Source organism: Leptopilina heterotoma, unplaced genomic scaffold (genome assembly GCF_015476425.1).
Source record: "Leptopilina heterotoma isolate Lh14 unplaced genomic scaffold, ASM1547642v1 Lhet_24, whole genome shotgun sequence".
In the NCBI taxonomy this organism is placed as follows: domain Eukaryota; kingdom Metazoa; phylum Arthropoda; class Insecta; order Hymenoptera; family Figitidae; genus Leptopilina; species Leptopilina heterotoma.
The window spans coordinates 3,738,635-3,764,229 of NW_025110956.1; the positions used below are offsets into that span (position 1 = coordinate 3,738,635).

General features: G+C 29.0%; 1 protein-coding gene across 2 annotated transcripts; it reads right to left on the reverse strand.

Annotated features, from left to right (window-relative positions):
* Nucleotides 1-2,621: 2,621 nt before the first annotated feature.
* LOC122502914 lies at nucleotides 2,622-24,863 on the reverse strand. 2 transcript variants are annotated; one of them, XR_006301677.1, is made up of 4 exons: nucleotides 24,136-24,863; nucleotides 16,787-17,117; nucleotides 6,491-7,311; nucleotides 2,622-5,262 (listed from the first exon to the last, which is right to left on the reverse strand). XR_006301677.1 is itself a non-coding variant. In XM_043613252.1 (3 exons), exons 2-3 carry the CDS (start codon nucleotides 17,107-17,109, stop codon nucleotides 6,795-6,797), a joined length of 840 nt encoding a protein of 279 aa, XP_043469187.1. In that variant the 5' UTR covers nucleotides 17,110-17,117; nucleotides 24,136-24,863; the 3' UTR covers nucleotides 6,026-6,794. The 2 variants fall into 2 exon arrangements, 1 of the variants encoding a protein (XP_043469187.1); XM_043613252.1 differs by lacking the exon at nucleotides 2,622-5,262 and having other exon boundaries at nucleotides 6,026-7,311.
* Nucleotides 24,864-25,595: the final 732 nt, after the last annotated feature.

Below are 25,595 nucleotides of genomic sequence, written 5' to 3' on the forward strand. Positions count from 1 at the left end.
GGTTCTGAAATTTTTACGTGAGCAAATACTGAAACTATCTTTTAAGTACTTTGTAGGCCAAATCTAACCAGATGTTTTACATATAAAAATATTTTTATTATAATGATATTCTACGTACACGAGCACTTTTTTCATGTTTTAAATTGTTAATTACTTTCTATCTACACATGTTAACGACATCGTGATTTTATTACTCAATTTTATTTTTAATTGACTTCTACTGGTATTATTTTGAAGTGCGAACATTGAAAAGAAAATATTTATTCGATTATTTATTTATTTACGTATTTTAACTGTGACACACATGTCAGGACCGTGGCAAAATGTCAGGTCCGTGGCATGTAACTTTTGCGCTTTGTTTGCGTTTTCCATCGTAACTTTAGAAATATTCAAAATCTTATAGTTTCCTTTTGAACATATAATTCAATAACAAAAATGTACTAAAATATGTAATGAATGTCAAATTTGGTTTACTATTTTAGCAGAAAAACATCTTATTCAAAAAATCACAGTTATTTGAAAATCACCCATATAATATTTAATTGAAAAACTTTCAAATTATTCAAAATTTCATGAAATTGTCTCATAAACAAGTGATTTTTGAAATATTTTAGTTAAAATTTCTAGATGATAATTTGTCCAGTATGTTCTTTAAAGTAATTATCACAACGCATTATTATTTATTTGACAAAACACAAAAAACACGAAAATGTCCGACTATACCCGCACTTACCCTATACACTTTTTTAATAATTAAAATGAATTGAATTATTTTTAAGAAAATTTTATAGTACCGTCAACCGGGGCTATTTTGTGCACGAAATAGCTTTTTTTTATTCAAAGATTTATTTAAATTCAGAATTAAAAGAATAAAGAAAATCAACTTTTGATATATGTTGTGGACATTCTTCTAAAGGTTTCCTATAAATTTGTCAAGGAAAAAAATTTTTTTGTCTTAGTTATAGTCATTGAAAGTCGTGCACACAATAACTCCCGGGATGGGGCTATTTTGTGCATCGAACTTTGTTTTTCTATAATGTTGCGTAAACATTTTTTTAATCGTTTCTGCTTCATGAAATCTTTTGTGTATATATTTGAGAGTAAATTAAAAAAAGAATGACCTAGTAAAATTTTTTTTGTAGATATATTATACAAAAAATGTAAAATAAAGCACTAAAATTTTGCTAAAATCTGGATTTACTAAAAATTAACAATCTTTCTTTAAATTGTATATTACGCAGATAGTAAATAACATTTTTTTCTTTTTTAATATATATTTTATAATAATATACTAATATAATTATAAAATGATCGTTTAAACACTTATAAATAACTTTAAATTAAAACGTTGTGCACCGGTAGAGCTTTTAATCGTTTTAATGATTTTAATTAACGTATTTACAGTTTTTTGACAGAAAAGTAAGACAAAAATGTATAAAAATGATAAACAGAATCTTCTTTACTTACTAAATAAAACATTTATGAAAAATATTTGATTTTTTTAAGTGCACAAAATAGCCCCATGGAATCCTGGTTTTTCAGTTTTTTCCACTTTTCTCTTAAAATAATGAATAAAAAGTTAGCGCATTACGTATGTATCATCACAACACAATTGACAACAAATATCTAACTCAGTTTATGAGACACATTAAAACTCTAGAAGATCTGGTATAATTTTTCCGAACTTCCAAAACTTTTAAAACAAATTTTCCGTTTTTAGGAATTCTTTTCTCTTAATTGACAAAGAATTAAATAATAACATTTAGTGCTCTCTATTGTCATGTAATCAAACTTTCATTTTACAAAATAGCAGAATAAAATAATTCATTTTAATAATTTTTTTCATTAAAAAAGTCGCGTGCACAAAATAGCCCCCGGATGCACAAAATAGCCCCAGTTGACGGTATAATATAAATGGTAGAAAATTTAAAATCAAATGACAGAAAATTTGAGAAGGAATTGACTGAAGATTTAAAAGAAAAATTTATAGAAAGTTTGAAAGAAAATGAAGCTAAAGTCCGCAACGTTTTTAAAAACGAAAAATAAAAAAAAATTATTTTCAACTTAAATTCATCTTTAATTGTCATGTGCGTAGATTTAAAAAAAATAGTTGCTCAAAAATAACATGAATTTGAAGACAAAATGAAATAAATCGTTGCATTTTTTTGTTTTCGTTTTTAAAAACATTGCAGATTTCAGCCTCGTAAAAGAAAAAATAAATCTTAGAAAATTTGAAACATTTAATATAGAGGACAATTTTTTTAAGAAATCTGCCATATTTGTATCTTCTTGTAAAAACGTTTACCTTTCTCTTAACTTTAGTGTCCAAGATTATAATTATTATAGAACGTATGAACTAGGTGGTATTTTCTACAATAATAAAAAGTGACATTATTCTTTAATATATTTTTATTTCACAAGTTTATATAATCTCGTGTATTCTACTTTTTATAATACATTTTATACATTTTTTACAACATATATTATATAAAGATTTTAAAATGTTAAAATTTTGTTCAGAAATTTAAAACTTACAAATTGACAATAAGCCTTCTATCTTACTTACAATAGTAATAACTTGTTATTAATTATTATATTTACAACTGTGTATTGTGAAAAAGTTTCTTTCAAGTATCATAAAATTTAAGTTTGACTATCACATTATGAATCTCCAATGTATGCCGTCTACAGTATATTATTCTTTACGTTGTGCACACTACTCCAATAGTTTTATTCAAAATTATGTTTATGTATTTTACACAAACAGGGTTACGTTTGCTGTTATTTTTTCTTATTTCCAAGAAAAAAACATTAAAACTGCAACAATTGCATTCAACATTATTTTAATATTTATTTTGACGTAGTCATTTTTTAAAAAAACTTGACCAAAATGTGTCTCTGGACACATAATTGGAAGCTACTTTTTTTTTATCGAATTTTCTTATTAGCAAAGCCTAAGAATTATAAGCACCATAAGGTGAATGCAATTAGTACAATATCAATATTTTACACTCATAATAATAAACAGTTGAGTTCTTATCTAGTACACTGAAAAGATGTTGGTCAATGATGCGCTGCCACTTGCAGCAAAAGCAACAATTCGAGCAAAATTTTCTCAGTGTAGTTACAGACATTACGAGACCAAATTTACATATAAAATGCTATTCAGTGAGTCCATCTCTTCTCAAAGCACCTTTATCAGTTTTATTCAACCTGCTGTAATTTATTGGTATAAAGTTTGATAAAATCAAGTTTTTGCGTAAAAATAATAGTGCGTGTATAGGACACATTCGTTCAAAATTGTTTAAATGGCTTCCATAAATTATGTCTCGGTGCAAGAAGGATAGAGAAGTTGAGAAATTTGTGACGATTTGTAGAAAAAATGGCGCTAATGTTTGCAATAGTGCGTGACATTCAGACATTTATGGAAGCTGTTCTATTTAAACAATTTTGAGCAAATATTTTTACTTATAAAAATGAACAAGTTTTTAAGTAAAAATCTATTATCCGAAATTTCATTTGGTCTCTTTATGTAAATACTCTACAGTATTAACCCCCAGGTTTTACAAAGGCATATTTTATGGCGAATATTGAAACAAATTGAATTGAAACAAATGGAAAGCCTTTTAAGTTTTTAAAAACAGATGTAAGGAAAGAAAAATAAATGAACAAAAAATGACCAAGAATCATTATCACTAATTATAGTCCCTTTCACACCCAAGTAAAACTAGAAATTTATTTATTATCAATTTAATTTCCTAAAAAGTTGTATCATTTAAAAAAAATGTGAAATTTTCTTTTGCCAAAACATTGATTAAACATTCACAAACATTTTTTTTTATTTTTGTTTTATGTAGTGTTTCATAAATTAGGAAATGAGCTTTCCAATGAGACTTTTTCGAGCTTCGTAACTTTAATAATAAACAAAATACAAAACTTTTTGTAAAGTTCATAATTTCCGTATGGTGGTCAAAAGTTATTGAGCTGCACTGTACATAATAGCTGGTTTATAAGAATGAAAATTTAGGAAGAATTCTGAAAAACCATTCAAATTTGCTTAAAACCCTTTACTCATTGTCAGTAGTTTTGAAGGGCAATATGAGAACATATTTTAAGAACTGAAAATGGTGAATAAACTGTTTAAAACTGTTTGTAACAATCTTTCTCAATACTTAATTCGTTATTTTGATTTTTGAAACTGACTTCAAATTTGTAATTAGTAACCCAAAAATCGCCCAAGTAACAAGTTTTAAGCAAAAATAATTAATTACTGAATCGTAAGTAAATGTTAAAATACAATAATTTATGTCTTTCTCTGAAACTTTGTTGAAATTATGTACCATGGGCGTGAAAGAGATAACGTAAAAATAGAGAATAAACGAATAAAGAACCACGATATACGCTCCGGTAGAACGATACTTTTGCAGCAACTGAGGAATTGCCTTTTTAGTGTTAAGTTTCAAGAATTAATTAACAATTAATAAGTAGTGCATATTTTAAATGAACAGTTATAATATTTCCATGGTTGATGCAAGCTTATATATCGTTCAAATTTCCAAGTACCATTACTTTCAATCCATACTTCCAAAAAAGAGAAATATCGTGATTTAATATCTCAAGAATTTACTAAAAGCAAAGTTTTGTACTTCAAAAATCAGCTCATCGCCTTCTACGCGAAGAGCTTAAAAAACCTTTTTTGCAATTTTATTACTTATAGTTAAAAATTAAAATCTATAACAAACAAAATAAGCAATTTATTTGAAGGTAAGGTGTTTTGCTTTTCAATATTTCATTTAAATAGGCTCTTTACATTTGCTATCCAAACTTAAAGGTTAATATGTTTGTGTATTAGTTTTCAAGTATATAAATTTTCTATAAAACCTGAAACATCGAACAATCAATTAATGAAATCTCAAAATGTCAGATAACTATGAATTTTTATCTCATCAAAAAACTTGGTTTTTCGATAAAATAAACATCCCAGGTTATTCGATGTTTTAGGATTTTTTTATTTCTCACTCCCGATTACTCTTACACATTAGATTGCAACTGTACAAAAACAAATCTTCTAATAACTTTTAACAGTTTAATAAACCTTGCGCAAGGTATAATTTTTTCGATGTAATTATCTCATCTTTAATAAATTCAGGATATGAATTTTTATCTGAAATTATTTAAATATAATAAGTTTTTTAATGGATCTTCATGACGATAATTATGAAGAAAAAACCACATTCAGAGAAAAAAAGTGTTAAAAAGTACCTATAAAGGAAAGAAAAAGTCAATTGTATACTAAGTGTTAAAAAATATAAATATCAAACCATTTTTGCTTCACCATATTTAGGAAAAATGTTTAAACAAATATAAATCCATGTATACTTTGATGAAAAATTAAAAAATTAAATTATTTTTTTATAAGATTACAAAAAGTACGAAATTCCAATTTTTAGTTAATGAACGACAGTGTAAAAAAGTAATTAAGAATTTTTAATTTTTAATACCAGGATGAGTTTCATCTTTAAAAACTTTTAAAAATAGCAATTGCACTATAAAAAATATTAATTATTACAAATTTAATTGCAAAATTTACAGAAGTGTTATCATGAATGTGTAGTCCGCGTGAAATGGGTCTATTTTGAAACTATTCGACTTATCTATATGAGCATAATCTTCATTAAATTTCGAACAACTTGAGCGATCTTAGACTTCTCTGGCCGAAAAATTCGTCGAGTTAATTTAGAGAAAAACAAGTTTAAAGTTCAAATCTACCATTAGTTGCTTTAAAGGATTAAGGTCCATTCGGTGAAAAAAATGCATGTTTTTAAGTTGCTATTGCAACATTTGAACAATATTTCTCTAAATTTTCATGAAGAAATATTGAGAATTGAGCGAGATAATGTGATCGAAAAATATTGAAAATTTAAAAACAACCAAATTACAAATGATTATTTAATAAAAAAAACATAAATCCTGTAGTTTAGACCAACGTAACTAAAATACTCATAACTCCGTCAATTTTGATCCGATTGACTTGAAATTTTAACACAATATTCTGGAGATATTATGCATTCGTTTAAAAAAATTTTAAAATGCAATAAATAATTTTAGGACCTTACCCCCCTTAATTATAATAAAGTTATAGTAAACGTATAATTTAAAGTGGGTCACTTTTTAGATTGGTTTTCAACAATAAAACAAATAAATCAAGTGTCCACTTTTAGAAAATTGTGATTATCTCCTAAAATAAAAATCGGCCCTTTTCATGCGGAGGTTCACATATAAACACTTCATAGGCTTCTTGAAGCAATTAATCATTAACTAATAGTAAAGTTCTCAATTAATATTAAGTAAGATAATTAAATTAATTGTTTTAAAATTTTTAAAACACAAATTAATGTTAAACGTAAGGTTTAGATATCATTAAATTATTTTAAAAATAAATTTTTACTTTAAAATTCTTAATTATAACTAAAATGAAATAGAACCTCACCTTAAACAAATTAAGCAGCTTTTTCGAATGTCTCTAATTTCAAAATTATTGCTTTGACTTTCCCCTACTTTGACCTCCAACCGCAGTAAAATCATGACGTCACTGTTATAAGTGACGATTTTCAAGTAAACGAAAAATGTATTGTAATTGCCCCTATTACGTCTCGAGTCTATAATTTGAAGCGCCGCCCAAAAGAGAATATTGAAATTAGAGACGTTCCACTCTATTTTGCCTGTTATTGAGAATTTTGAACCATTTATCTTGTATCATATAAAAAGGATTTGGACATTAAATTATAAAATTCTTATGTTTCCAGTCCTGGCACAAGACTGTGAAACGTTTGAATATCGTGAAAAGCTCTTCCACAACTTTGATTATTATTGCGCTCAAATTTTGCCAAGTCAAATTGCTCATCTAGAGTTTGCAGCTCGGCTAAATGCTCTTCCAGTGACTTTGATGAATCAGTGAACCTTGCATAACCGCATATTCTCTCCGAGTCAATTTCATTCATCTCCATTAAGTCGACGGCATTGTTTCTCGGAGAATTATTCAAAGAAGTAAATACCGTGTTATCTAAACTTGTGTTGTGAGTGCTGTACGCAGTATTGTAATTAGTACTATAAGTTTCCATGCCAAGTCTGTTGTCAAACATTTCCATTGGCCTGTAATCAGACGTTTGTGCTTCTGTGATATTATCAAAGTGCGGCAGTAATCTTGGAGACGAAGGAAGGATGTAGAAGTCGCTGAAGACGTCCTCTTGAAGAGCGATATCACTACTTTTTTGCCTTTTTGAATTCTCACCTCTTTCGTTATCACTCAACCTACAACAAAATTAAAATCATTAATCATTAACATAAACATTCAATGTTAATTATTGCAAGATTAAAAAACTCTGTATAAGTAGGAGAATGTTTCAGGCATTTCAAATTTTTACTTTGAGCTAGGTGTTATAAAATGTTTTTCGATCGAATTTCAAATGGAGAGAAGGTAGGCAGTTAAGCACGCACATCTACACTTTCAAATACAGAGTTTTTTCATAAGTTGCATTCGACTGAGAGGTATTTGCGCAGTCTGTTCGGCATTTGTCTTCATCTTCAAATAACGATTCGTTTTTGAGAGGTGATATCTTTCATCTTCTAATATTCCACATCTAAAATCTATGACAATTTCTTTGCCAATTATACGGCAGTTCATTTAAAACACCACCTATATCGAACTAATATTTAACAGAAAACATGTACATATTTGTCAGAATATTCATCGCAACAACTCTTCATTTTTTCGTTCGCATGTCCAATCACAACTTTTCTGATGCCCTGCTGTCGAAAATTGTTGAACCGTGTTGAACCGTTAGACAGGACTGGGCAAAAAAACACGCAGCCCGACTGAAAGCTTGGAAAAATCTCCACTTGAACAAAAATGAAGATAGAAACTGCGTCTGAAAAGCTTTGGCCAATGTTTTATCAATGTTTTAAAGTTGTATAGTACTATTTGATAATTTATAGAACAAAATTCTCTAAATTTTCAATTATTGTTGGATATGTTCCGCTCGTTGCCAGATCTACGAAAAAGGCAGGAGAATTTTGTAATTTTGATTATTTTCTTGTAAAATTTTTAGCATTTATGTGAACCTAGAAACCTAAAAAATATTAATCACTTTCCGAGATATAACTAAAATGTCCGCGTATGTTTCTGTTATCATCGAGTCGTCAAGGCGCATGAATATTCCCCAAATGACATTTTACCGAACTGCATTTGAATGAACTGTTATTTTCACAAAATATCAATTAATCAAATAGTATTTATAAGTAAATGCCATTTTCACGAATTGTCATTTGCTCAAAGCGACATCATTACGAATTGTCACTTTTGAGAAAAGCAACTTGTACGAAATGTTATTTGTCCGAAACGACCCTACTGAAAATCCCCGTACAAGTTCAGTATCAGAACTTGTACCATTTCTGTCTAAGAAAATGGATCATTTCAGCATACGAATTTTAAACAAGATCTTGTGCAACATCTTGTATAAGAAAAATACCCCAAGGAGTTGGAACAATGAACATGTACAAGAAAATGTTCAAGAATATGTAAATGTTCTTGCAATGTACGTCTACAGGTTCTTGTACAAGATGTTGTATACACGTGAACTTTTTTTTCGCTTTTGAATAAATGTTCATGTCCAATTTCTTGTACGAGATCATGTACAAGAACCTGTAGACGTACATTGCAAGAACATTTACATATTCTTGAACATTTTCTTGTACATGTTCATTGTTCCAACTCCTTGGGGTATTTTTCTTATACAAGATGTTGCACAAGATCTTGTTTCAAATTCGTATGCTGAAATGGTCCATTTTCTTAGACAGAAATGGTACAAGTTCTGATACTGAACTTGTACAGGAAAATGTGCAAGATCTTGTACGCGGATTTTCAGTAGGGAAAATTTTTGCGAAATGTCAATATTTTGAAGTGTTATTATTTTGTACCCATTGTCCTTCATCGAATTAACATTTTTTCGAAAAGGCCCTTTTGCGAATTGTCATTTTTATGAATCGTTACTGTTGCGAATTCTCATTTGTCTGAAACGCCATTTTTACGAATTGCCATTTTTACGAAATGTTATTCGTAAAAATATCATTCGTTAAAATAGTAATTCGGTTGAATGTCATTTCGTCATAAAGACATTTCGAGTCGTCGACCATTGCAATCCTCATTGATGAGAAAAACATACGCGGACATTTTTAATCATATCTCGAAAACCGATTATTTTTTTAAGCTTCTCCATTTGAAGCAATAATAGTATTACAACTTGGAAACGTTGGTAAAACATTGGCTAAAGCTTTTCAGACGCAGAATTTTTTTTAAATTTTCAAAAAACTCTATTTTCAGTTTTAGTGGAGCTGTTTTTATATCCATTCCGGTCGATCGGACCGACAATTTCCGACGGTACTATAATTTTTTATTAATTCGGTAATAATAATAATAATCATAGGTCTAAGATCACAGTATTTATTTCATTTATTCGTTAATATACGAAAAATATACTTCAGCGCTCGTACCTTTGTACAACCGACATCCCGAAAAGAGAGCTGAACTCTGATATATTTCGGGGGTCACACGGAAAAAAAAGTACGTGAATCCTTCCTTGACAGTGCTTGACTTCTGGATAGGACACAAAATACAAGGCTGTTCCATATACTTTTTATTAGAAAATATAAGAAAGTCCTAGAATTATTCTAGTACTAGTGCGGCCCATACTAGTACTAGAATAATTCTAGGACTTTCTTATATTTTCTAATAAAAAGTATATGGAACAGCCTTGTATTTTGTGTCCTATCCAGAAGTCAAGCACTGTCAAGGAAGGATTCACGTACTTTTTTTTCCGTGCACTAAAGCTACACTGAGAGAAAAAAAGCACAGATTTTGAAATGGGAAAGTTCAGCATCTGTACTTTGGCTTGAGGTACAGATCTGGTACTTCTTCTTCTTCTTCTTCTTCTTCTTCTTTGTCTTTTATGGCTTCGAGTTAATCAGGCCAATTATTGATAAGTAAAATACTGGCGTAGTTGTATATTGAAAATTTTAATTGAAATATTGTGTTGGTTGATGCACTTTGAGTAGACTGAATTTCTCACTATAGCCCGGTGTTTTCTCACTACTTTCGTAATATATCAAGCGGGAGGTTTTGACGTCGAGGTCTAATGATGTGCACTGTCGATTATTGTCCAGTGCACACCGTTAGAACTCGGCTGTCGATAAACCGGTTGTGCTCAGAAGAGGTTTTCTACAGTTTCCCTCTTCTCTGGCGAGAAAACCCATTGACGGGTGGTCCAGGCAAATGCGAGTACTCCTAACCTCAAAGTCGTTCTGTAGAAACGCAAAAACAAGTTGGTGTATAAGAGTGTGTGTTCTGACAGTTGGCCAAGCCTAAAGTCATTTAAGAAAAAAAAAAAAAAAATGCTACTGTTTAGAAGTACAGTATCTGTCGGTCGCAATGAAACAGATCCTGTACTAATTAGTTCGTACCGCCGCCGCGCTATGCTTGAGCATAGTATCTGAACTATGAATGACTCCAACTGAATAAAATTAAAAACGGGCACTGACACGCATTTTACATTGCCGGTGTTTGTCACAGTACGGATTCTGTGCTTTTCTTCTCTCAGTGTACCTTTCCGGGATATCGTTTGTTCAAAGGCAGCAGTAGGGGAGCGTGGGGGAATTGGAGCCCCTTAAGGAAAATTATTTAAAAAAACAACTTATCTTTATAATAATACATTTTTTTCGTCATTTTCTACTCATTTCGTTATTTATCTTTAATTATGTTTAATTAGAAACTTAAAAAGAGAAAGTAAATTTGAAAAAAATACATTTACAGCCATCACCCAATTTGTGGGGTATTGGGAGCTTTCACTTGAAATTTAAAAAATTTATATTTTTTAGGAATATTTTTTGTTTTCTAATAGAAAAAAGTGTTAATACTAACAATAAATCCAAAACTTTAGACTTAAAATAAATTTTTTCCTAAATTATAATTGAATAAAAAATTTTTGAAAAAAATTTAAGTTTTACATTTTTTTCACCAAAAATTATTTTTTAATTAAAAGTTTTTTCATAAGGTGATATCTTTTACAATTTTCAAAGAAATAACGAAAGCCGTAACATGGTAACGAAAATTTTTTGGGCTGACACTAGTTCTCCCATTACCCCACAGAATTTTTGCAGGACAAAATTTGAATAAAAAAATAAAAACATAAACAAACTTTATTATTATCTCGATTTTTATACAAGTATACATATCTACACATATTCACCTATAATATAATGAAAAAACAGAACTAAATAATACGATTTTAACTACTTATGGTGATGTTTAGAAATATTTTGCATTTTACAACGAAAACTCAAAAAATACACTTTCCTTTGTCTTTACTAAAAATTTGTCAAGAATGTGATCGTTTGTTTTGGAATGATATAAACAAAGGTTGTAGAAGATTTTCTAGACATTGCAGTGAATTTTAAGGCTTCTAAGTACGTGAAATTTAAAAGCTCCCATTACCCCACGCGCCCCTACGTCTGTAGTACTGTAGTGCCCAAATCTTTTCCGTGGGGTTTGGATAAATAGTTCATAACTATTTATTGGCCTGTGGGAACATTGGTTTAGTAATTAGTACCAATGTATACATTTTTCTTAAAGTTCAACTTTCAAATACATATGTCTTTAGGGATTTTTGGAGTCGCTGATTACAAGTCAGCAGACGGATTTTCAAATTTCAATATGGCGGATGAAGTTTCTAAAAATTGTTGAATTATCAAACTTGTCATCTAGGGGTTTTCGGGGTCAGTCGTTAATTGTGCATACAGTAATAGTTCGGTTTGGACGTGTACATACTTTGCTTATGCACAGGACGTTTGGAAACGTTCACAAGGGGCGCTTGAATATCCTATAGAAATTACTCATTAGAATATGTATTTCATCGAATATTCATATAGCTGATTTAAAAATATTCGATTTTAAATCAACGCCAATTTTTACATAGAACAAATTTTACTTAATAGAATAACGTTATGGTCACTGACTTTTTATTTATCAGAATATCTCTAATTGATTCAAGTTTTAATTAATCATTTTATTTAAAACAAATGAAATTTAATCGAATTCTAATTTACATAAAATATCATTTAGCGCCAATTATAAAATTGACCAACCACCATCGATGTATGTAGTTTTTGCTAAAATGATATTTTTTCTATATTACAATTCAACTAGATTACATTTCTTTTAAATAAAGACTGTTAATTAAAACTTGAATCTTTTTGAAGATTCTGTTTAATAAAAATTCGGTGACCTTATATTCCATTATTTAAGTAAAATTATTACTACTGTGTAAAAATTTGCGTTAATTTAAAATACAAATTTTTTAAATCAGCTATATGAATAGTCTATCTAATAAAAGTTGGTCTAATAAATATTCTAACTAAAGTCCCCCGTGACACAAAGTATATATTTTCTTTAACGCTTGCTCTGAAAGGAGCACTTTTCGCATTAGAAAAGTGTGAAGAAAGTGCAACTATTCAACTCCTCTGAAAAGATTCGTGAAAATGAATCACACGTTACTCACTTTTTCTCGATCTTTGATCGCTATATATTTTGTGTTACACTCTTTCCCTGTTCAGAGCATTCGTTCGTTATTAAGAACTTATAGTAATAGGTGGTTTCGCAGTAAGAAGTGGGGAATTGAGAAGAATTGGAAATTTTTAACTTTTCACAGGAAAGGTTAAATTACACAGGCACACAAAATGAAAAAAGTCAAAACCCAGAGGTCACACCCCCCTATCCCCATGTTTTTGGGGTCGCTGAAACCGAATATGACCATGAAAATTTTTTTTCATCGGCCATTTTCCCGCTACCACCCCCTTACATCTGCTCCCGGGGGTTGGAATTTCAGTTTAAAAAAAAGTGGAGTAGGGTGTCTATTCCTATGTTTTTTGGGTCGCTAAAACCAAAAAAGACTACCAAAATCAAATCCTTTCCACTCTCAACCCCCTACAACCCCCTGCAATAATTTTTGATAATTAATATTTAATTTTCAATTTCCCAAAAATCGGTCCGTTTTATTTGAAAAAAATTATTGCAGGGGGTAGTAGGGGGTTGAGGGTGGAAAGGATTTGATTTTGGTAGTCTTTTTTGGTTTCAGCGATCCAAAAACGTAGGTTTAGACACCGCAATCGACTTTTCGTGAAAATTCGAATTTCGACCCCTCACCCTGGGGTTGTTAAGGGGGTTGTAGGGGGTTAAGGGAGGGAAGAATTTGTTCAGGGTGGCCACTAAAAGTTAGAAAAAAAATTCCAGGCTAATTCCCGGTTTTCCAGGCTAATATATATTTTTTCCCCGGTTAGTTACACAGGCCTGCAAAATTAGTTTCTTATGTTGTTTTGTCTACTAAACACGATCCCGGGTCTTAAAATTGCCCTTCATTTCAGGATATTGAGAAAAGTAAGGGTAAAGAGACCAAAAAAGTTTTTTTTAGGGTTTACAACATTTTTTTTCTCTTTAAACTGGCGTGCTAGAGATTTCGACAAGGTTTTAAATTAAAGCTTAAAACGTGAATTTTAAGAATCAATGCAAAACACAAAAGAAAGCAAGGATTTTGGAAAAAGTAGGGTTACAGACTCCAAATAAATTTTTTTCGTTATTTTTGATATCGGAATTGTTTCTAATGTAGTTTTGTCCACTGAACAAGATCCTGGATCCTAAAATTGACCATCACGTCAGGAGTTTAAGAAAAGTGGGGTAAAGACTCCAAAAACGTGTTTTGAGGGTTTTCAGTATTTTTTTCTCTTTAACCTGACGCGCTAGAAATCTCTACATATAGGGTAAACGCGCCAATTATTGCGATTTCTCCAATTACTGGGATTTTTGGGAAAATACTATTATTTACTATTATAGAATAATATAATATTTGAATAAGTTTGAAAAAATTATTTTCGACCTTAATAAAATTCTTTCGTAAAAAGTAATTGGTGTCCCTGAAGAGGGCCGTTTATTCACAATCATCCATTCTTTTAATGCCATACCCGACTATCAAGTTTTAGGACAATTGGATCGATTTTCAAAAAAGTCGTCCGTCATATTAGGCACATTTTGAAGTTTGAAAATCTAACATTGGATTCGTAATTTTTGTCGTGGGTCTTGTAGTGTAGGATTTAAGCTTTAAGGAAAATCCCTCATAAGAAGTGTGCAAAATATGTCAAAATTCAAATTTTTTTTCTCGCTTATTTTATTATAAAAGTTAAAAAGCCTTTTTGCATAATAAAAAGTATAATTTAAAGTATTAAAAACAATAAAAAAAAATTATATTTTTTATATTATGTTAGGCTGTAGAGGGCGTCAAAATCGATGCTTTTATTTTGAGGCGTTCCGCGGTTGCAGGTCTAGGGCCGTTCCTAGTGGTCTAAAATAAAAACCCAAAAGAACTTTTACAGTTAAGATACTAATCTAGTGGTTATAACTAAAATTACCTTAAAAAATCAAAATTAAAAAAATGACACTACTTTTAACAAAAAAATTGAAAAATTACCTTTTTTTCTCCACATTTTTTATTAAAAAAAGTATTAAAAAATTTTCTTTTTCAAATTTTTTAGGTATACCCACTAAAGAATATATTTTTTAACAATATGCAAAAAAAATTAGAAAGAAACATTCATCCGTTTACTCAGAATCCCTGCAACCGATTTAAAAAACAGCGTTTTGAGAAAAACGCAGTTAAAATTTAAGTACGATTTTTTCAGATTTATTGTTAATTGGTTTTTATAAGAGCTTACCAAATTTTAATTTGCTATCCTAGGTCAATAAAGTAAGTTATAAGCTTCCTGATAAGCCTTTTCATGTTCGTCGCGAGCCTTTTTATTATCAAAAACCATACAAAATTGAGTAATTCAATGTATTTGTCAAAAAACATGAACTGATATTTATAATGATATCTCGCGAACCGAATAAGATTTTTTAACGTTTTTGGTCTTAAATTAAAGATAAGACTTAAAGGATCACATCTATATAAGTTTTAAATTTTGTCTACAATTTTTAAAAAATATGCCAAAGTTTAAAAAATTGTCAAAAAAACTTTAATTTTTTAATTTTCTTTTTCAAATTTATCGATTTCTAAAATCTTTGTGTAATTTCTTAAAATTTCGAATTTTATATTATTTAACATTGAATATTATAAGCTTTCTAATGGCAGATTTCTCAAGTTTCTTACATTATTTTTTTCAGGAATATCATGATTTAAAGATTGGTATGTTTTTGGGCCATGCGCGTGGAGCCACTCTGACGGTAGTGTGATTTACTATAACTTTTGATAGGAGCTAAATTTCGTCATAAAATTTAAAACCTTTATTCTAGAGATATTAAGGATTTTAAAAAAGCAAGAAAAAAAAATTCGAAGAAAAATTTTTTTCTCATGAGTAATCCCCCTTAATTTAAGACTATGTAGAAATTTATAGCACGTCAGGTTAATGAAAAAAATACTGAAAACCTTCAAAAACACGTTTTTTAGTGTCTTTATATAATAGATTTAGCGATTTTGTCTGTAAATGTCATAATTCCCGGTTTTTATTAAAAATCCCGGCTTTTTCCAGGCTTTTTCCCGGTGTATAAAATTCCAGGCTAATTCCCGGTTTTCCCGGTTTTCCCGGTCAGTGGCCACCCTGTTGTTTTTGGTTTTCTTTTTTGGTTTTAGCGACCCAAAAAACATAGGAATAGACACCCTACTCCACTTTTTTTTAAACTGAAATTCCAACCCCCGGGAGCAGATGTAAGGGGGTGGTAGCGGGAAAATGGCCGATGAAAAAAAATTTTCATGGTCATATTCGGTTTCAGCGACCCCAAAAACATGGGGATAGGTGGGTGTGACCTCTGGGTTTTAACTTTTTTTTTATTTTGTGTGCCTATGTTATCCATTCTTTTTAATTCCGTTTGTGTCCAATTCCTATGTATTTATTTTTTGAGGTTCTTCTTACTGGGTTACGAAAAAACCTTTTCTCACAAGGCGTTGGATAAAACATCGTGTAGTATTCGTGGTGAAAAACGTATTATTTATCATACTAAAATCATTAATATTGTTTGACAAGAGGGAGTGAGACTGGTATTTTTAAAAAAGTGCGTGACATCAATTGTGAACGCTTCTTTTGAGGAACCGTTCAAAAAATACGTAACGCTATTTTTTGGAAATTTGGACCCCCCCCTCCCCCCATGTAACGCAATGTTGTATACATTAGCGCCATTTTTTCTGCTGACCGTAACAAATAGCTTTACCCCCCCTCCCCCCTAAAGCATTATGTATTTTTTGAACGGCCCCTGAGCAGCAAACGTAAACCGAAGCAAAAATTCATGGGAATGAGAAAGGATAAGTCGGTGGGCATCACTAAGAATAAGGGGTCAGACAATTATGTTTTAAACAAAGAAAACCTGAAAGTACATCACGTAATATGTAATTTAATAATTTCACTTTCACGTAATTAATTTATCAAAATCGCAAAATTAGGTTATTTGACGCACCAACTTTATAAACAGGTTGCATCTATTATTTTTATTTTGTCACTAGTTTGAAAAAATGAATTTTTCTGTCTTTTCATATTTTAAAATTGCTAAAAAAGTTCATCTTTTCCACTTTAAACTCATATTTTAAGAAAAGTAAGTCACCTTTTAAATTTTTTTGAAAAGTAGGCCACAACTGCTTTGTTCGAATTATAATTGTCTGACCCATAAGTGTAATTTAAAATGAAATTTTTGAATTTTTACCTTTTCCTAGGTGAAATATTACTATCCACAACATCAATCAGAATATTTCTGGAGATGTTGTTTTCTTTAGACGAGCCATGAAGATAAGAAACAACTGGCAGATTCAAATTTCTCGTCTTTTCGTCTCTATTCTCACGTTGTAATCTTCTCACTGCATTATTTATTAAAACTGATCTACATAAACTTGTTTCAGGATCTTCTATGCGTTTCAGTTTATTAGCTGAAATTTTCATAAGTCTGCGGCGTTCCTCTCGAGCTCGATATTTAGCGGATATCATAGTTGGTCTGCTTCTACGAATAACCAAATCTTTTTCCAATCTCATTGTCTTTTCTGCAAAAAACAATTCATTTCAATATTAAATTTAATATTCAATAAAATATTTTAGAGAATATTTTCTATTTATTCCTTAATCAGATATTGTAAAAGTAAGATTTTAGTTCTCCTCTATAACAAAGAATAATTCAAATATTATAAACCGGATAAAATAAATTGAGTTAAACTACATTTCACATATGATTTTTCGTTTTTAAAAACGTTGCGGACTTCAGCCTCATCATATGGCTGCCTCTCTCATATTACTATATATGGTTCGGAGATCCATATTTTGTTCAAAATTTTGATACATATTGCTCTCAAGTTATTTTCACGGCATCCATTTAAAAATATTTTATTTTTTTTGTTTTTTATTTCATGTAATTTTTATTTTTTCCACAGTACCGTACGCATTGTTTCTCAACACTGAAGGATTTTAGCAAATGACAAATTTAAAAAAAAATAAAAAATGAAAATTTTTTTACAATTTTTTAAACTCCTCCATATTTTTTAAAAATTATAGACAAAATTTTAAACTTATATAGATGTCATCCTTTAAGTTTCAACTTTAATTTAACACCAAAAAAGTTAAAAAAATCTTATTCGGTTCGAGAGATATCATTATAAGCGTCGGAGCATTTTCAGTCAAAAACCGTACAAAATTAACTATTTCAACGCATTTATCCAAAACCATGCTCTGACATTTATGATGTCTTAAATTAAAGTTGAAACTTGAGGGATGACATCTATATAAGTTTAAAATTTTGCCTACAATTTTTAAAAAATGTACAGGGGTTTAAAAAATTGTAAAAATTATTTTAATTAAGGGGACATTCCAGTTCAAAATGTCAAAAAATCGATTTTTTATTTTTTTATTTTCGGATTTCTTATAGTGTCAAGAATACTCTCCTAAAATTTTATTTGCAAAATTCGAAGTAAAACAAGAGTTATTCATACTAACTTATTCTTCGCCATGTCAAAGATGTTTTTATACACGGATAAGCAGAACCCAATCGAATGATTTAAATGTTTTCTTATTTGCATTTTGTAAAAAAGAGAAACAAAAATGTATTTGGTGTTGCTAATCACAAATTAGATATCAAATTTTCAAAACTCAAAATGGCAAATCCAATATGGCGGAAGAGAACATTAAAAGTCAAGTGGATTTTTTGATTCAGAATCGTTGTTTGGGAGATTTTAGGGTAGCTGATTACGCATATGATATCAGATTTTTGAAATTCAAAATGGCGGATCCAATATGTCGGACAATTTTTTAAAAAAATCATCGGATTTGCTTGAAAATCGTTACTCGGGGGTTTTCGGGGTTACTGATTACGAATCTGACATCAGTTTTAAAAAATTCAAAATGGCGGATCCAATATGGCAATTTTTCAAAATTAATCAATTTTGAATTTCAAAAATCTAATATCATATTCGTAATCTGCGACCCCAAAAACCCCCCAGTAAAGATGTTCAAGAAAATCCGATGATTTTAAAAAAAAAATTTCCGACATATTAGATTCGTCATTTTGAATTTCAAAAATCTGATACGGTATTCGTAATTAGCGACCCCAAAAACCCCCGAGTAACGATTTTCAAGCAAATCCGATGATTTTTTAAAAAAAATTGTCCAAACTTATCAATCAAAACATTAAGCGCTTTTATCTCAAAATACAAAATGTCTTTTTTTGATCTGGTAAGAGTGATATCTCGAGTTTTTATGAAGCGATTTTGAAAAATCTAACGGCATTTGATTCATTGTCATCATGTCTATAAGTGGAACCTCAAAAACGGGAAAATTTTCAACTCCCTTTTTATTTATAAGAGAAATTCTGAATAAAAACATGTGTTTTTTTGATGTTTTGGGGAAAAAGTACTCTAAAAAAAGGAGGGGAAGAAAATTCCACTTTTTTGAGGTTCCACACCTAAAGAAATATCTAACGAAGAGAATGTCACTTCGTTTTTGGTTTGATCTGTTTTAGAAAGTTTGAAATCGATCTTACCATAAGAAATGGACATTTTTGAAAATGGCGTATATCGCCGCCATTTTGAAGTAAAAATGAAAAAAAAATTTTTTGCATTTTCTTAAATAAATTATTTGTCACATGTAAAAGAAATTTTATAAATAAATGTCAGTTATTTTAATAATATATTATATTAAAAAAGCCTTATTTTTTCCTGTTTTGAACTGGAATGTCCCCTTAATTTTTTTTTTTTTAATTTGTCGATTAATAAAATCTTTGTGTAATTTATGAAAATTTTCAAATGTATATCACTTAACGTAGAATATTATAAGCTTTCAAATGGTAAATTTGTTAATTTTCTGACATTTGTTTTTACAGAAAAAATGTGATTTAAAAATTGGTATGTTTTTGGGCCGTGCGCGTGGTGCAGAACCGATAACTTCCGACGGTAGTGCATTTAGTAATTATTAATAAAAAAAATTATTAAAATAAATAATAAATGTTAATAAAATTGAGTTACGATATATTTTTTAAAATTATAAAACTAAAAAGAAAACTCAAAAAATTGTATTAATACCTAATTATATTATTATTAACATTAAAATTAATAATATTTTTAATACTTTTTAAATGTTAATGTAATTTGGGATTAATGTGTGTAAAATGTTTAGACTTTATCAGGGTTCGATCCCACATCCGAGAGAAATAGTTTTAATTCATTGTTTAAGTGCGTTATTTTAATAAAATAATAATTATTATTTAATCTGTATAAGTGTTACATGAATCAAATTTGTAAACATGCTTTGTAAATAATATAAATGTAAATAATACAAATCTTTCCCGTATCTAGTTAATGGAGATTTGAATAATTTTTTAATAAAAGTTGTTAGAAAATAATTATAAAAATACTTCTGACATGTGCAGGTTAATTGAAATTTTAGGTTTAAAGAACAAATTTTAACCTCTTAGTGATAGTTCTTGTCACTCGTTGAAAAGGCAATTTAAAAAACGTAACAATTAACGCAAAGTGTTTTTTTACTAAAATTATTTTTCAATATTATCATTTGAAATGATATTTATTGTTAATAATAAAGGGTCGAGTGGAGTAATTAGAAACAAATTTTTTTATTTTCACCAATGACGTCATTGCGTTTTATTTTTAAACGCAATATATATTTTCGGGGATTTTTTAAAAAAATAAAATTTCCAAAATGGTCAAAAACAATTTTTTTTAAATTTTAATAGTAAACAATAAAAGTAGACCCCAAACATTAAATGTTTATTTCTTCGAAAACTAGAGCCAATTGGATATTTTCAAAAATATTTTTTTCATGAAACCGAAAAGAATAACTTAATTTTTTCTAATGTTTAAAGTTAAAAAAGTACTCTTGAAAAGTTTTTTATTTCTTAGGTGAATGAAAGAAGTGGAGTTAGTTAAAATTTTATCACAATAATAATAAGAAAAAATTGTTATCGATGCTGAGCGTCGAAGCTAATTTCAGGAACCTATTGTCATGGTTCGATTCAAGTCAAGAGGAAGTTGTCGAAATTTTGTAATGATAGAAATAAGGTCGTCAAAGCAGGATGTAATCTCTTTCCTACCCCCTCCAGCATTGTAAAAAATTAAAAAGCAGGCTGACACTAAAAAATAAGGACATGCCCTGCTAGATCAGATCACCCTAGATAGAAACATCTAAATTTAAGATGCTTTAAAGAACTTGAAGAAGTATCTTGCATTTCTAAGATGGAAGAAATATTGAATGACTGTTCAAATACCCAAAGCATTTTAAATATCAATAAGATACGATAAGATACGAAATAAATCACTCATTTTTACAGAGAATAATTTCTTATTTATTTTATTTTACTTTTCCTTCAATTAATTTTTCAAATCTTAAATTATTTAAAATGTTCAACCCATATGGCTTAGGGCTATTTAAACACTTTAACGTTTAAGTTTATTACAAATTCTGATTGTCAGATTTTTATAAACAGCTCAGTAGGATTTGCCAACCCTACGGCAAATGACGGCAAATGAAGACATTACAGAAAGTTCTTTATTTTAATTTCTAGTAAAAATAGAAAGTCGGTTAAGGTCTCATTTCAAAGCTAACATTTCCTACTTTCATAATATCAAAATAATAAATTTTAAAAAAATTCTTCATTGTTTAAATGCAATTAGGAATAATCAAAACTTTTTAATTTTTTTTTGTAAATTTTAAACAAATGTAGTTTTTTAACAACTCAACATACATAAATTTCATGTATTGCAAGTGAAAGCTTAGTTTATCACTTTTCAAATGCTTCTTTAAAAATTATTCTTTGGAAGAAAGGCATAACAGCATAACTGACATTTTTATCAAATTTGAGATAACATCAGATTTGTATATATTTAATATTGCTCTTCAAAGTTCAATAGCTGAAAAATCATTAAAATGGTTATTAATGTAGAAAATAATGGAAAACATAATCGCATAATTGCGTTTTTGACAAAAAGAGACCTGCATAATAACATAACTGCATTCAGCTTAAAAAACAATTGACATAATTAAAAATGAAAATAACCTTTATGAATAAAAACAATAAGAATTTTGTAATAAAATGTTTTTAGTAAAATACATTCTTCGTACTTTAAATTAAATATATTTATTTTAATAAAACTGGAACAAATTTTTTATAGCATAAATTGTGCATTTAATTATGTACTTATTTTTAAGGGTATTTCTATTCTAAAAAATTTTGGAAAGTATTTCAAAAAATAAATTAAAAAATTCTTTAAGTTGAACAGTAAAGTAAATTTTTTTTCTCGTTTCAATAAATTAAAAACATTTTATAAAAAAATAAATTTTATAACTAAATAAACTCTTATAATTTTTTCTAACGAATTAATAGTTTAATTTGTCTTTGTGTGAAAAATCTTTTTATTATGACAAATCAAACCAAAATAAATTGTGACATTAAAACTGTCTGAAGTTGGACTCATATACAATCTGAACTTGCATAACCGCATAAGTGCAATAAAACTCATGATTCCGATGAAAAATTATCAAAATTTATATCAAATCGTGTGTTTTATTAAATGTTATAAAAGAATTTTGAAAATATATTAAATAATAATACCAAATGCAAAAGACCGAACAAATCTGTTGATTTTCTGAATTTACAGAAGTGAGAGAACATTAAAATTAATTTATCTCGAAATCATGACAAATGCAGTTATGCTGTTATGCCTTTCTTCCACAGTATTGTACGATAATTTTTATGAAAGCTGTTATCGTCATTTGTTTTAAAGTACAGCCTATTTTTTAAATATTGTTGATCATTTAAAAACAGTTGATTTAGAAAAGAAACTTTAGACTTGATGTAAAAAAAATGTTCATTTTTATATGTAGAATAAGGAAAAAAATATTAAAAGAAACAAATGACGATAATTTTCTTAAAATACGATAATTTTTAAAAAAGCATTTGAAAAGTGATAAAAATAAGCTTTTAATTGTAATGCACGAAATTTATGAATGACTAGCGATGTTTTCCTCGCTCGCTAACGATCGCTCAGATTTAATTGTCTTTGTTGACTTATCTATTTAATTTTCTATTATAATTTTAATTATTAATATTTAAATGTATATTAAATGGAAATTTCTTTATTCATAATTATTTTATTCTATCAATAATATTCTTTTCATTATTACGAATTCATTCGATATTATAAATATTATAATGTATTTTATGTTATTAAAAAATTCAATCTAATTTTCTGAAATAATATTTTTTTTTTAATTATTTCTTTGTTATTTTAATTTACTTTTTTTTTTTGTTTTTGTAATAATTTTATTTTCAACATAAACCAATTTTCTATCTGAAAGAATAAGCAGAAGTAGTTTTTACAGAAGTGTAACAGAAGTTGTTATTCAACTGAACAATTTTTGAAAATCGATATAATTATCACATGAAGAACTAAAAATTTAAACCAATGCATGAAATTTATAAATGATGACTTGTTAAAAAAATATTTGTTTAAAAATTACAAAAAAATGAAAAATTTTGTTTATTGCTAATTGCAGTTATAAACAATGAAGAACATGTTTTTTTAATTTATTATTTTGATATTATGAAAGGAGGAAATATTAGCTTTGAAGTGAGACATTAACCAACTTTCTATTTTTACTAGAAATTAAAATAAAAAACTGTCTGTAATGTCTTTATTTGCCGTACTGGCCTTCAAAGTTCTGATTTCAAAATTTCAATAAGCGTTTTCGAAAATTTTTGAATATTAAGTTACATACAAGTCGAATAATTATGGGAAATTCTGTAATATTTGAAGCGTCAATATATTAAAGTGTAACAACAGCCTTTCTAAAAACGTACAATTCTCGTGCGATATTTTCCAGAGGATGACATATGGTTTCCCTTGTGCGGTCCTGACCTTACATTCATTTGGAAAATAAACAAATTTAAAAAGTAAAACTGAAAAATTTGAATATTAAAAACTCTCATTTATTGAAATGTGAGAAATCCAGATGCCATATACAATCCTCTGGAGAGGGGATAATGTCCTCATTTGACGACGCACAAAAAGATATAATCGCCCTATAATACTTTCACGAAATACCGCACTTTCCTCACTAGTTACATAATCCATTCACTGACGAAATAACTTTTCATCAAGTTGCACTAACTAAATAATGCAACAAGCAGCAAATCGAACATTTTCATGGCAGTTTTCTTTAAGAATAAGATACAAATTTAGGTTAGGTTTCACAAATTTCTTTCTATTTTTAGAAGTATCGAAATAATCTATACATGTAAAAGTATACTTTTAATCATTTTTAGTGTATATTTTTTTCTCGATTTTTTTCAAATAAATCCACTGTAAAAATCAAGTTAAACAAAATTCTTTATGTAGAAGTAAACTTTCCTTTGTCAAAACGTTCGTTTTTTTATATTTTTTTAACCATATTTTTTCACCAAGAGTCGAAAAAAATAATTATTCAGCATTGTATATTTAGTATGACGTCATGAAATTATTGTAGATAAAGAACAATATGCATAAAAGATTGAAGACGACTTACCTATTTATAATGTATATAAATATGACAAGAATCCAAACAATTGGTTTCAGGAGTTTTCAGTATTTTACTTGATAATGACACTGATTTTAAATGACTCAATTTGACTGTTGTCTTTATTACTCCAAATAACGGAACAACAAAGCACACACTAATGGCGTCGTTATTGTGTACCCTTTGGATCTTGCATCTTACTGAAGCATCTTTATCACTTTATACTTTCTGTGATTTTACCGTGTAGATAACTATGGAGTGTTCTAATTACACAATAAACTGTAATCCAACACTACGTTTTCACTATTCACTATGGCAAAAGATCTCTCCTCGACGACTCGACGACTCGACAACTCGACGAGTTTCACAACAACAATGAAATATAAGTGAATCACTGAACACAAGACAAATGAATGATAAGAATGCTGAAGTAGACACTCATCATGATTTGAAGGTCAAGAAGGTTATTCTAGAAAGTATGCGACGGTTCCCGCAGACCTGAATGCAGAGAGCCTGTTTGTCTTTTTCCAAATATCTTTACTAACATGAGATGGAGAATGACATTCTAGTCATTACCATTACTTTTGAGATTGAGATTTCAGATCATTATTTCAAGCTATTTCTACACTGTAAAAATACTTGTTGGAAAATAAGGGTACAATCCCATGTGGATTGTCGAATGTCGATCGTGGATGTGAGTGAACCGAACGTAGAAAATCATGAGTGCGATTGATTAATAATGCCTTCTTGCTTGCACATCTTGTTTATGCTTCTGCCCATGTGGGGCTAGGCAGAACGAATAATACGGACCAGCTCTCTGTGTCCTTTTCTCTCTAATGCCCTGTTCCGTATCCGTATCCAATTCATTCTGCTGCGTTCGATTCTTTCTCCACTAATGGCGCACTCACACCTTTGGTGGCTGCCTGCCTGGCTGCAGGTTGCCATGGTAACAAATAAGAGTAAGAGAATCAGACAATTCAAATTATAATGTTTCTATCTCTCCCTTACTTTAGTCACACCAAAGGTGTGAGTGCGCCATTAAGGCGCTTGCACACTTCTAAATTTTTAGACGAGCAGCGAATTTTCACGACCTTGAAATGCACATTACTAAATATGATTGGCTCTGACAAAAGTACATTTTCTCGCAGCTTTTTGTAGAGCCAATCATATTTAGTAATGTGAGTTTCAAGGCCATGAAAATTCGCTGCTCGCCCAAAATTTTGGAAGTGTGCAAGCGCCTTTAGTGTTATTGTTATATAAACGGTGCAATGTGACTGTACCCAAAATGCGGAATCTTCATAATGGCAGACTATTTAAACTAATTAAAACCTACTATTTACTACTTTTTTACATTATCGGGTACTTTTTTTTAGATTTCAGCCACAATTTCTGTTCGTTTTGAAAATTTTAATAAAATTCTTTGCAACTATTTAATTACTTTCATAAACAATAAAATTTATCGCAAGATT